The following is a 13,542-nucleotide window of genomic DNA, read 5'->3' on the forward strand; positions in this document are numbered from 1 at the left end:
AAAAGATTTAAACTTTCTCAAAATAGAAACAGGTTTTCCTCTTCCAGTTTCTAAGTTTCTAGATCTAAGAAAATATTTCACCAAAAATTTTAATCATGCAACAAATCCTCAACCAATAATCATATACAATGTTAACAGTACTCCATAAAAATTTTGGACCAAGATCTAATCATTAGCTTGGTCAAAAACTCCAAAAAAGAACACACTCTCCAGTTTATCACCCAGAATGACCTTTCTAGGTTATAAACATCTTTTTACCAATCCAATGATCTCTAAATGGAACAAATAAGATATCCATGTAAACTAGACTCCAAAAGAAACAACATGAAGGAAACTTAGCGAGAAACCACTTACAAAAGCTTTGTAATAAGCGTTCAAAAGAGGTAAGAAAAACTGTCCGAGAGTGTCTTTTGTGTTCTATGAAGGAAAAGTGTAAAGGAGGTTTGCTTTTCATGGGAAGTGGACTGGAGAGCCTCTTACAAAAGTTATAGAAAGTGATAGGACTGAAGGAAAGCTTGAGTATTGCCTTTTTTTCTCATAAAAATCAGTCCAATATCTTTTCTCAAGGTGGTGTGTAAGAGTGAAAGAGTGAGGTGGCCCTTTAGCTTTGTGTTTCAAGAACCTTCTAGGCCCTTCTTTGTATAGATCTGGCCAGCCAAGTAGGGGTACAAAACTTAGCCATGAAGCAATGCTAATGGTGACCAATTTCGTGGGTCTTAATGGGCCTAAACCGAATGGGCCAAATTTTTGGGGTTTAAAGAGGGTTTGGGTTGCTATCAAGCCCAAATCCAATATCACTTGGCCCAATCAATTTTTCATGGTTAACAAGATTGGATAATGATATTCTAACACAAATTTGAAGGATTAATAGTATGTGAAAGTGATTTAATTAAGTGATTAAACACAATGCTAGAAATTGGATTAGAAAAGGTTTAGAGGCCAACTTTAGGGTTTTGGGGAAACCATTTTGGGTTCCGATTTCAACCATGCTTTTGGACTTTCAATTGGATTCCCACCATTTAGGGTTTCACTAGGATTGAGACCCTCTTTGGTCTGGCACAATTCGGTTGAGCAGATGAAACAAAGTTTTGTTTAAGTGGCATGATTTCACACATTGATTCCTTCAAATCTATCAAACGCTCCTCATGGTGCCAAGTGTCTAATATTATTCACTAACTGTGGCTAAGATCTTGCCAAGTGTGCAAATAAAACTTCTCTAATCTAATTTGGACATTCCACACTGTGATTTTGAAACACTGCAATTGGTGCGCTTACCGAGGTTACTATTCACTCCGAAAAAGTGAATCATAAACCTAGTACTAAAAATTCCTAAATATTCATATTAACGTACAGTGAAAATCGTTTACTGAAATTCAACCTCGAAGTGCCCCTAAAAATAATTTCATAGTTTCAAACAGACGTTTCATCTAAAAATATGAAAATAAACTTATTGTGCCATAAAATCCTAAATAATCAACTGAATCTAAGGCGTAGACCGTAATGCATTCTGACACTTCTAACTATCTCAAATGAATAAAACTTATATTTTTAGCACCATAGTGAGTGATAATAATGACTATGTTGACAGACTAAAACCTATGCGATTGGTCGATTCGTAAAAACTTATGGGGTTTTCACGAGATTCCTAAAGTCAATAGAAATTCCACCAATGAATTTCTAGCGGGCTGTTATATGTTCCCTCCCTCATCCTCTCTTTCTCAACTTCCTCCTAGTGCAGTTACATCTATTATTGATGGCTTGAAGAGATTGTACATTGAAAAGCTAAAGCCATTGGAAGTTACATGTCGTTTTAATTATTTTGTATTGCCCTTTATGGTGAGTAGCCTCAAATTTAAGATAATTTATATAACAATAGATTTATCTATTTTATCGGTTCAGTATAATCATCTTTTAAACTGGAGATTGTGGTTTTGGAAACGGAGGTATTCTTCTTTTCCTAGCTCTCTGTTGACGCTAGGTTTGAAAGCTAATGTAACTTTGAGGATTTATTTTTTGTTTGTGCTTTTGCAGATTAACAGTGATTTTGATGCTAAACTCTGCATGGTCATGCTTAGATGTAACTATCCAGGTTAGTTAAGTTGATTTATTGCCAACGCAGATTCACATCTGTCTACATGATTCACATCTATCATTATTTTGATGTATTAGAACTGAATCTCAGTCCTTATTCTGTTTGCTTAACTTTTGTATTTTCTTTTCAATTATAACTGCATCCAACTTACACCAACTTCAATCTTAGGTTGCTACTTGTATGTGGTCTTCTATATACTTTCTAGTTTATTGGGTTGCTAGTTCTTGCAATTTAAATTGTTGTCCTATATACAAAAACCCTCCAAGATACTAATGAATTCTGATATTTAAGAACAATGGAAGAAATTGGAGCATCATCTTGCTGACATAGCATTGTTTCTTACAGTAACTACTCTTTTACCAAACTAAGCCTTAGGTGATGACTGTATTGGTAGATTTAATTGATTTTTTAGTGGGCCATAGAGTCAGTTCTTTTGGCATGATATTATAATTCAGAGTCTTTAGATTTTCAGATTTTCTGAATTAAAACAACAATCAATGTGAGGGGTTAGTGCACTATTTAGGTGAATTAATTATATCTTACAGTTATATATACATATATTATATGTAAGGGTCTATCATATATTATATAGCTTGGGTATAATTGTTTGATAGAGGAATGTGATTGTGCCTCTGTTAAGTGTGGAAGATCATAGGTCTTTAAAGGAACCAACAAGGCTTTTTGAGGGCATGGTAGTCATACGACTTCATCCCAACTGGGATATTCTATCACTTGATAGGCTATTCATTTGCCTTTGGTTATTCATTTAAGCATTTGACACGAGTCCTTTTTTTTTTTTCCTTTTCTGTTTTTAGATCTTACTTGTTTACCCTCCAGAAAAGGAGCAGCCTCTCAAATACAAAGATCTTCTTTCATTTTGCTTCCCTGGAGGCTTGGAGGTTGGGTGTATGCTTAATGGATCATATGTTGAATGATCAGTTTGTCCATTTGAAAGTTATAAGGAGCTATGTATCTTCTTCTTCTTTTTTCCACATGACTCTAAGCTGCGTTTTTGTGAATTTATGAATTGTGAAGTTTATTCAATTTCCATCTAAGTGACACAAGAAGAATCATAATGGAAGTTTGGAATTTGAGGGAAGTTGGTAACCTCTAGAGCATGTCCATAGAATTGCATCGCAGTTCACTAGGAATGAAAATTATTATCACGAAAGCCCTCAAATATCCTGCTTTTCTTTCCCTTTTTTACTGGATAGCGTCTTTTAGTTGTCATTCCTTTCATACCTTCAACTTTGTAACTTTAATAGCTCCAAGTATAATTGAGAAAAAATTTTTGATCGACTTGTTTCTTGTTTATATTGCAGGAACACCTTAAACAAAGTGATCTCTCCTTTGTATTCTGGTTACAAGTGAGCTACTGATGTTATTATATCTTTTTGCTTTCATTTGTTTGTATTAGTACCATTTGGCTTGAACAAGAATTATGAAGCTTTGTTACCATTCAAAATCTGCTGTTTGGCCTATACATTGATGTTTCTTGAGATGGCGGTGAAGTTCTTAATACTTTAAATTACAGTGTTGATCTTCATGTTGGAGATTGCTTTTTATATTAAGATTTGAGATTTGATGGATGGAAGCATAGGTTGAAGTAGTTGTACTGGACACCTATATATATAGTTCTTTTTCTGTAAAGTAATCGATGATTTTCTTAAAAATTCAAAAGGCATAGCCTAAGTACACCTTCTATGTACTTCTTTATTGACCTTAATGAAGCAAAGCATGGTTAATATAGCCTAAATGTTTAGTATGATTTTTTTTATTTTCAATGGTACTGTAGCATACAGGATTTGACTACAAAGCTAGAAGATTTACAAGCAAAAGGTTGTGATAGTGGTGAAAATCTCAAGCTTGGTAATTAATAATGAATTGAGGGAATATTTTCAAATATAAGTACTCCTAGCTTCCATTGCCAATACATATTATTATTATAGTTTCTTATATAGCTTGCATGGTGGTTGGACGATAATTTTATAAGAGAACTCAAATGCATGCTTTTTCATATTTGAATCAGGCTTGCACTTATTTTGAACTCAAATGCATGTTGTCTCTCATATTTCAATCATGCTTGCATTTATTTTCCTCTATATATTTTTCTTCATGGAGTTGTTGATGTAATGAATGATAGAGTTAAGGTATACCGTCGGTGATTAAACCAATGAATTTAGAAGGTGCAGTTTCTCTTGATGAGGTATGTGGTTTGTTGGTGTACTTGTTTGGTTGATGTTTTTTTAAAGAGAGCCTTTATGTATTCTGTTTTTGAGGATTTTTTTATTTTTATTTTTATTTTTTGAAATACCTTTTCCGTGATGTAATGTATGATAGAGTTAAGGTTTACCGTCGGTGATTAAACCATTGAATTTAGAAGGTGCAGTTTCTCTTGATGAGGTATGTGCATGGTTGTTGGTGTAGTACTTGTTTGCTTGATGTTTTTCTAAAGAGAGAGCCTTTATGTATTCTGTTTTTGTGGATTTTTTTTATTTTTATTTTGTGAACTACATTTTCCGGCCAGTAATATTCATCGGAAATATTCTTTTCGTATTTTAAATATATTTGCGGCGATTAAAATCGTAGCAAATACTTTTGCAGCACTTTTTTGGGATATTTGCGGTTAGACTCGATCGTTGCAGATAAGTTTTTCCAGCGATTTGATTTTTTTGTTGGAATGAATCTCTTCATTAGTGGCGATTTATTACATATTTGCGACGACTATAAATTATCGCAAATATGTTTTCCCAACAATTTAATAGGCAAACGGAATGGACATTTGCTGCGTTTTATTATGCATTTACTGTAATTTTTTATATTCGTTCGGTTAAAACAGAAGTGAGCAAACAAATGTAACGACGAACATGCGCGAATTTTAATTGCTAGGAATACTCAAATTCGGCGATTTTAACACTTATTGCGGTGAAATTCAAACGTGGAGAAAAATCTATTTACTTGTAGTAAATTGTACTATATATAGCCTTGTACGGAACCTCTTTAGTTAATCGAAATCTTTCAATTTCACATTCTTGATACTTATCCAAATTAAACCTCTATCATGTCTTTTAGGGGGTTTTTATATATATATTTATTTTTGTATGTTGATGAGGTGTGCGCTTACCACATGAGCGCTCATCGATGTGTCCCAATGCTTTAATTCGCAACAGTCCAAACCTGTACGCAGAAGAACTAATTTCAACTTGTCAAGTTGTAGCCCACAATCCTGCATACCCCTAAATTCATAAACAAAATAATTTCTTTTAGACAAAATTTATCAAAATAAACTGAAGAAGAATAAAAGTTATCCGATCGAATGCTTGCTATCATTTACTATTATCAGAATTACAGATTCCTCCTCTTTGATGGTAACACTGAGATAATAGAGCATACAGCTTGCGTTAAAGTGAACGCCAACAAGAGAATAGCAGCAATGGTGGCAACTACTCTCCAAGGAGTGCTAAAATGATCACGTTTCAAGATAGCCTTCCAACGATTCCAATTGCTATCATGGAATTCAACTATATCTCTACAAAGACGGCAATACTCAGGATTCATGGATGAATATTGGACATTTGTGCCTAAATTATTGATAAAAGTTGCATTGTCGTCACCCATCCCATTAACAAGGATGTTCTTTTCAGCAAGTAAAGCCACATCTTTGCCTGTATCAATAAGGAAATCCAACAAGAGAAAATAATCAGTAACATATGCTTGTGTTGGATAGTGACATTGCTCCAAAGCCATGAGGTTTCGAGCAAATATCTGTGTGGTATTGTCAATGGTAAAGCACGGGATTTTCAACACACCGCCTTCATGATATTTTAAGTCAAGGTAGCACTGGCTTTCACTCTTCTTAAATGTCAATCCTGCCTCAGCCAGCTGCGTTGCACAATATATTTTCTCAACCTTACTGTCAGATCGTCTTTCTGATAGAGTTCCAGGTGGAGGTAGATAAAAAATTCTGATCAAATCAACAAAATGAATTATTCCATTGAACTCATAGGAATCAGAAGACTTATTTTGAGTGTTTAGAAAGCCAAAGTAGCGAGAGGCAACCTCAGTGAAGGGACGGTACAAACTATGAGTAACCAAAACAAGCTGATATAAATCATTAAGAATAAAGAAAGGAAGTTGATTTTCAAGTAACAGGAAGTCCAGCTGCATCCTAGCAGTTATCCAGGGCTTTATAACTGTTCTATCCTCATCTGTCCATTGCATTGGGAACATGTCTCTCAAGAAATACTCAATAATGAAGGCCGCATCAAGGAGTATCATTGTCACAAACTCATCGCTGTCAAGTTCAATGGTTTCTGCATAACATTGATGAATTGCTGCTTCCGAGCCTTTTACAATTCTTACTAAATTCTCCAGGTTTGTTTCGGCTCGTCTCATAAAATCGTCGAGATATCTCACTTTATACTTTTCCAAGATTTGGAATTTTTTTTTGCCATGATGAAAGGGGCCTATGGAAATAACTTGTGGAGTGTACGCTTCTTCATTCAATTTGTGCAAGTGATATGGAACCTTGTAGATACAACATTCTCCTGGTAAGTAGTGATGCCTCGAATTTTCTAACAGTTGTGTTATTCTAATTACCAAATGTTCCTCTTGATCTGCTGAAGCATTTTGATCATTTCGTTGAAAATATGTACCATATGATTGCCCCATATATCTACAAACTTCCCTTAAAAAATTAAACCCCTGATGAAAAACACAAATAATGTCATTGGCTAGCATTTAGCTAGAAATATCGGTTGGAATATATATAGTTCCCAATATTATACTGCATGCATGCATGCAAATCTTCGTTTGTATTTACTTCATCTTAGTAATTAATTATTTTCTAAATGTAATTGAGTGTTAAAACTTATCACATAATTTAAGAACTAATGTGAGGAGACAGGGTTATGTATATATCTCTAGTGATTAGGTACATTATAACGATGTATCTGTTATGAAAAATTAGTCTTATCATTCATTATTTATTATCTCACATTCCACACTTTATGAAAAATAATGTAGACTGTGTGATGTGAACAGTATCATATTTGTAGCAAAACTCATATGTTATAATCTTGAAAACGTTGAATAAGTACATAGTAAAAGAAAGAAAACGAATAATCTAGGCCAAAAGTCTTGCGCCATTCGCTTCTAACAGTGGGAAGTGCAACGACTATGAATATATATTGGTATATATGTTATGTTAATTGACTGCGTGCAAGGAAGACGAAGAAACTGATCATAAATCAGATTGATGGTAGAAACAACGTACAGAAATATGAGAGGAAGAGATGATTGGACCTGCGGGTCGTATGAAGAACTGTGAAAGCTTCCGTGCTGCTGACGTGAAAGGAAATGGTGTTGATCGATACCGCCTCGTAATTGCAAATCAGATCTGCTTTGTTCCTCCCTGATAACAAGACTGATGCTTTCTTTCTATAGAAACCATATCTCACGCACACGCAAACGCACATAAACTTTCAATTAATAATAAAAATACAAGTATAATTTAATTATTAATTAGTACTTAACAACAAATGTTAAAAGAAATACAAGTTTATCTTAAAACTTTTGCAAAGAATATAAAATACAAAGATGGTGATCCCATGATCTAAAGTGAATTCAATCACTAGAATTTTAGGAGAGAAAAAAAAAAACAAATTTAGTTGTTTTTTTAGTGATTATTAATAAATTTATATGAACAACTTCTATTCTAAATACACTTTTAATAAAAAAATTCACCCACTTTTGACTTCTATCTGTTTGCCGTCATTAAAAGGTAAACAGTGCTTTTCTTCACATGACATGCGAATGCAGATATAATATATATAGTTGATTACAGAGTGTTGTAGTGGTGTGATCATCAACTTTATTCCTTTCCGTCTCAAAATGTCAGTTTTTCTTTATGCTTTTATATTCGAAAAGATTAATTACACAGTGAACGTGGTCGGCCGTGAAAAACTTTTCTCTCCTGTGTCATGTGCAGAGCACAGACGCGTCTTTCTTTTCATATATTTAATGCGCATCTTTATAAATTCTTCTACCGTCAATCGGTAGTTGCAACGCACAGTCAGCACTTAAAATAATATTTTTTAATTACTACATCAATTTAAAAAAAAAAAATGCTGGAAAGATGTTCTTCTTCGAGTTTCTTTTCATATATTTAATGCGCATCTTTATTGTTTTAGACGAACGCGTCTTTATTGGTTTGATGGTAAAGATGAACGTGTCAATGTAATTACAGTGAAAGCAATGAAATTCCTAAAATATTCAAGCCCTAGTTAGCTAGCTGAAATATTATGTTTTCCAAAAATTTAATATTAATTCTATTTAGAAAATATATGGTGGTTGCCCGTCATGAACAAAAGATATATACTGCTATATCCATAAAAAAAAATTATATAAAATATTTTTATAAATTGATCTATTTTTATTTAATTTTTAAATTTATTATATAATTAAAATAATTTTATAATATGACAAAACATATAAATTCACAATTATTTTTATATAATTCTTTTATAATTAAAATATTTTTCATATCTTTATCAATGATGCTAGAGCTTAGAGAGGGACTCCCGACTATAGAATTTTTTTTCTTTTGTTTTTTTCCTTAAATTTTTTAAATTTCTGTAAATACTTGTTCAAATTTTAAAAAAATAAATTTATTAAAAAATACTTTGTTCCTCCCTATAAAAAGAATGATGCTTTCTTTCTATAGAAAGCATCTCTCACACACCCACAAAAGCACATAAGTTATCAATTAATAATAAAAATATTAATGGAATTTAATTATTAGTACTTAACAACAAATGTAAAAGGAAATACAAGTTTATTTTAAAGAGAAAAAAATATTTGTAATCGTGAATTATATAACCGTTATGTAATTATTTTTAAAAAAATAAATAAAATATAATGTTTATATAAAAAAAATTATTTTTTAAAAATAGATCATATTTTTTTTAAAATAATTACATTACGTATTTTATAATTATACGTAAAATTAGATATAATTACATAGTGTCGTAGTGGTGTGATCCATCAACTTTCCTTTGCATCTCAAAATGTCTGTTTTTCTTTATGCTTTTATATTACACAATGAACGAGGCAAACTTTTCTCTCCTCTGTCATGTGCAGAGGAGAAATTTGGTTGATGGAATCATGAAATGGTGGATGGAATCTTTCATACTAAAAAAATAAAATAATTACTAAAAAATGCTTTATGTATTGTCAGGTATTTATCATCACATAAATAATTCTTTGCCAGTATAGATGCGTCTTTCTTTTAATATATTTAATGATCATCTTTATTGTTTTAGACGAACACGTAAGTCTTTATTGTTTTATTGTAAAGATGAACGTGTCAATGTAATTACAGCGAAAGCAATGAAATTCCTAAAATATTCAAAGCCCTAACTAGCTGCCAAAAAGTATTATTACGTTCACAAAAAAATTATATAAAATAATTTTATAATTTAACGTGATTTCATATCATCTGTTAGATCTATTTTATAATAAAAATATTTTTACAATATGACGAATCATATCAAACTATATTAATTTATAATATTACTTTTGTATAAGCAGTTAATTCGCTGAAATTAATTGGTCACAAATAAGTAATTTTCTTGTAGTACTTTATACCTAAAATATTTTTCATATGGATTTATGGACTATGCTAGAGCTCAGAGAGGGACTACTGCCTGTATAATTTTTTCTCCTTGGGTTTTTTCTTAAATTTTCTAAATTTCTTTAAATATTTTTAAAAATTAAAAAATATAAATTTATTAAAAGATAATTCTTTGAAAAAACAGTGGTTTTACCAATCATTACACCTAGAGGGGGGGTGAATAGGTGTTATTCAATTTTGATGGTATTTTAAAAAATAGAGACAAACAAACAGTTAATCAATTAACACAAACAATCAACACAATGATTTTGGTCACGAAGTGGAAACTCATTTGAAAAACTTCTTCAAATTCTAAAACGACTCTGGGTGAAAAGCACTACCTAAAATCCACTATAGAAAAAGTTTATTACAACCAATTTAGAGACACTCACAAAACCTTTATAGTTCTTAAACTTGGCTTGCAATATGACGAGTGGCCCACTTGATCTCTACACACATGTAGTGTCGGAACTCTGACCTTCTATAGCTTTCCATGAGAATCTCTCGATCTCTGCATCAATAGCAGCTCCGGAAACCTTCCGGACAGTCAACACGTCCACTTCAATGGACTTTGAATAAGATTTGATCTTGAGTGTAGTGTGGTGCATATGTGTTTGTCCAAGAGAGATTCACAAGGTGAGGAAAGGTTTCTCTCTTTGGCTCTTGAAGGATCTAGGGTTTATGCTGTTTTTCCACCACCAAGAATAGAAATAAGTTGTTCTATTTATAGTACTTACAAATTACGGCGCTCAAAACCCTGAATTTTAAGATGTCTTGAACATTGGCTCGAGCGATGTGTCGAGCGCAAGTCGAGCATACGTTGTCTTGAACATTGGCTCGAGCGAGATGTCGAGCACAAGTCGAGCGAACCTCTTTAGAACAGTTCTGCTCGAGTGCCACGTCGGGCGCACTTTGAGCGAACCTCTCTGTATGGGTTCCACTCGAGCGCTGAGTCGAGTGCACATCGAACGAACCTCTCTGTATGGGTTCCGCTCGAGCGCTGAGTCGAGCGCACTTCGAGCGAACCTCTCTATATGGGTTCCACTCAAGCTCTGAATTGAGCGGACATCGAGCGAACCTCTCTGGATGGATTCGCTCGAGAGCTGAGTCGAGCGCAAGTCAAGCGAACCTCTCTGGAAGGTTCTGCTCGAGCGTTAGTCGAGCGCCAGAAGAGCTGTGTTAAGCACACTTCAATCTTTTTCTTGTTACACCACTTCAACCCTTGTTACAACTTAAATTTACATAGGTTTTCACCAGAATATGTCAATCAATTAAATTTTCCCTCAACAATCTCCCCCTTTGGCATTTCTATGACAAAACCTCTAACCTATACAAATGACCTAATCCTAACACACCCCAATTAGGATTCCCATGATTCAGGTATAATCTTGAACACGTTGAGATATTTATGTAAACACTTAGCAAACGGTTAAAAGTACCAACAGACATATGCAAGAAATAATCTCATATAGATAGAAAAAATGTCTGTAGCACAGTTTTCATAAAATATTTTTTATTAAGAAATTAGTCAGACATTGAGTTCAAATAAGACAAACAAAAATAGCACGAGCAGCATGTGATTCAAAAACAAAAGCTGCTCCCCCACAAAAACAATGTGTTACTAATAAAAGATGCCCCTACAGCATTCTTGCTACTCCCCCTACATCTATGCCACTCTCCCTAAATATATACCACTCCCCCTTTTTGTCACGACATGCCAAGGGTCTCAAGTATCGACATCACTCTAACTGCCACCATCATTATCTTCATCGAGGCGCTCTTCTATATCGTTGAAGCGTTGAGTCACAAGCTGCTGCGGGCTCTCAACTTTAGTATCAACTATCAAGGCTATCAAACCGAGCTTCAAGGCTATCAAGGTACTCAAGGACCTGTTGAAGGCTGGGCTCAGTCGAAGTTGGTGCCGATGTGGATGGTGCCGAGCTATGAGGTTGTGAGCTGGATGGCTGAGAGCTTGAAGGCTGAGAAGAGGGTGCGGGAGGATGCTCAACATTCAAAGGGTGAGGTGTAATGTGAGCACAGCTAAGCTGCATGGTCCGACGACCAATAGGAGCCTTAAGAGAGAATATAGACTCATGAGGAAGAAATGCAATTGACTGGGAGATGGCTAATCGAGTGATAAGATAGGCAAAAGGCAAAAGGCAAACTAGTCCGTGTTTTAGGAGAATTAAAAGCCTCAAGCAAAACTCGGCAGAGATGACTCCCCAGATCCATGGAGACATCATTGATCAGTGCATACAGAAAAGTGGCACGGTCAAGACCCACATCACCCTGATGACCAGTAGGATATAAATTTGTAAGGACAATCCTACTTAGAATGAAATATTCAGGTGGAAATCTCACAGTGAGAAGTGGTGACTTACCATCCCAACTAGAAGGCATACCATAAAGACATTGAGCAATGACAGCCGGACTGGAAGGAGAAGTCCGTGTATATGGATACACAAGATTTGACACACGTAGGGCATTTAGCAAGTTAGTTAACATCCCCGGAGTCACCCGAAAGACGATATTTCGGAGAATAACATCAAAAGAGCCATCATCAGAAATGACATAAATATTAGAGTAAAACTCCCAAACCATCTCCTCAGAAGGAGTGGGATGACCAGTGGTCAACACCTGCCACTGACGAGACTAAAAAATGCGAGGAATAAAAGTCTCAGAAAGCTCACCAAGGGAGACTGCACGCTCAACAATAAGCGAACGGTGAGAGAAGTTTTGAGTGTAAAGCTCTCTTGCCCGAGGACTGTGGATATGTGCTTGAGCGGGGGCAGGAGGATTTTGGAGAGGACGAACCCGTCGAGACATGACTTTTGTTGTGGATAGAATCAATGACCATTAGACAAGGCTAAAGGTATTTAAGACCCGATGTATGCATGTCCAAAATGCAAAATGCTCAATGTATGAACCAATGCATATGCCTAACGTAAAAACCGATGTATACTTTGCCAAAATTAGGTTTGTAAAAAAAATCAAACCATTTCAAAATGCACAATCAACATGCCCAACAACACATTTTAACAACCCATTTCATTACCCAACAAACACAATGGCAATGTTGATTTTAAACCCAATGAAAGTCCCATGGCCCTCCTAAACACAAACCATCTTTAAACACAAATCAATTTCATGGCAAACACCCTTCCAACTCTAGGATAGACTTGAAATGAACAAGGGAACAATACAATGCCAATGCATGATGAAAATGAGAAACCAAACATCATTATGGCATTTCACCGAGCACTTGGAGTGCATCCAAGCAAAAACCAAGTGAAAAACCCCTTGGGAGTTCCATGAACCTCCTAAATACAATGGTGAGAGAAACATTCTCTACACCCAATTAACAATCAACAACCAGCCCAAAACATTCTCATCATTTTGAAATCCAAGAACAAAATCCCCAAATGCAAGAATCCGAAATGAGAAATTAAAACAAACCCTAATGCTGAAATTAGAGAAATAAACACAAATGAGAGAAGCTTACCGTAATTAGGAAGGGATTTCTGGAGAGAAATCAAGTAAAATGTACACTGAGAGAAAAGAGCGAAGCATCGCATGAAGAGGAAGAAGAAACGGCGCAGAGAAGAGAAAAGGGTTGGGGAAAAGAAAAGAACGCGGGGCATTTTAAAATTGTATTCACTCAAGCAGAGTTTAAGTTTCGCTCGAGCAGAAACCCAAAATTTTCACTTCCTGCTAAAAAAAACTTCAGTCTGATCCAACCATTAATGAAGGCAATTTTCAAATCAAAAGTACATATCAA

At 34.6% G+C, this 13,542-nt stretch overlaps 1 protein-coding gene across 3 annotated transcripts; it reads right to left on the reverse strand.

Annotated features, from left to right (window-relative positions):
- Positions 1–5,417: 5,417 nt before the first annotated feature.
- LOC108984470 (UPF0481 protein At3g47200-like) lies at positions 5,418–7,535 on the reverse strand. Of its 3 annotated transcripts, XM_018956446.2 has the most exons (3): positions 7,397–7,535; positions 5,902–6,796; positions 5,418–5,757 (listed from the first exon to the last, which is right to left on the reverse strand). In XM_018956446.2, exons 2-3 carry the CDS (start codon positions 6,761–6,763, stop codon positions 5,438–5,440), a joined length of 1,182 nt encoding a protein of 393 aa, XP_018811991.1. In that variant the 5' UTR covers positions 6,764–6,796; positions 7,397–7,535; the 3' UTR covers positions 5,418–5,437. The 3 variants fall into 3 exon arrangements, with proteins under 3 accessions (XP_018811991.1, XP_018811989.1, XP_018811990.1); XM_018956444.2 differs by having other exon boundaries at positions 5,418–6,796; XM_018956445.2 differs by having other exon boundaries at positions 5,418–6,796; positions 7,368–7,535.
- Positions 7,536–13,542: the final 6,007 nt, after the last annotated feature.

Source organism: Juglans regia, chromosome 10 (assembly GCF_001411555.2).
Source record: "Juglans regia cultivar Chandler chromosome 10, Walnut 2.0, whole genome shotgun sequence".
Lineage (NCBI taxonomy): Eukaryota > Viridiplantae > Streptophyta > Magnoliopsida > Fagales > Juglandaceae > Juglans > Juglans regia.

Bases quoted from the DNA above. Each gene is read 5' to 3' on its own strand.
- LOC108984470 (XM_018956444.2), bottom strand. From the start codon at position 6,763: ATGGGGCAATCATATGGTACATATTTTCAACGAAATGATCAAAATGCT.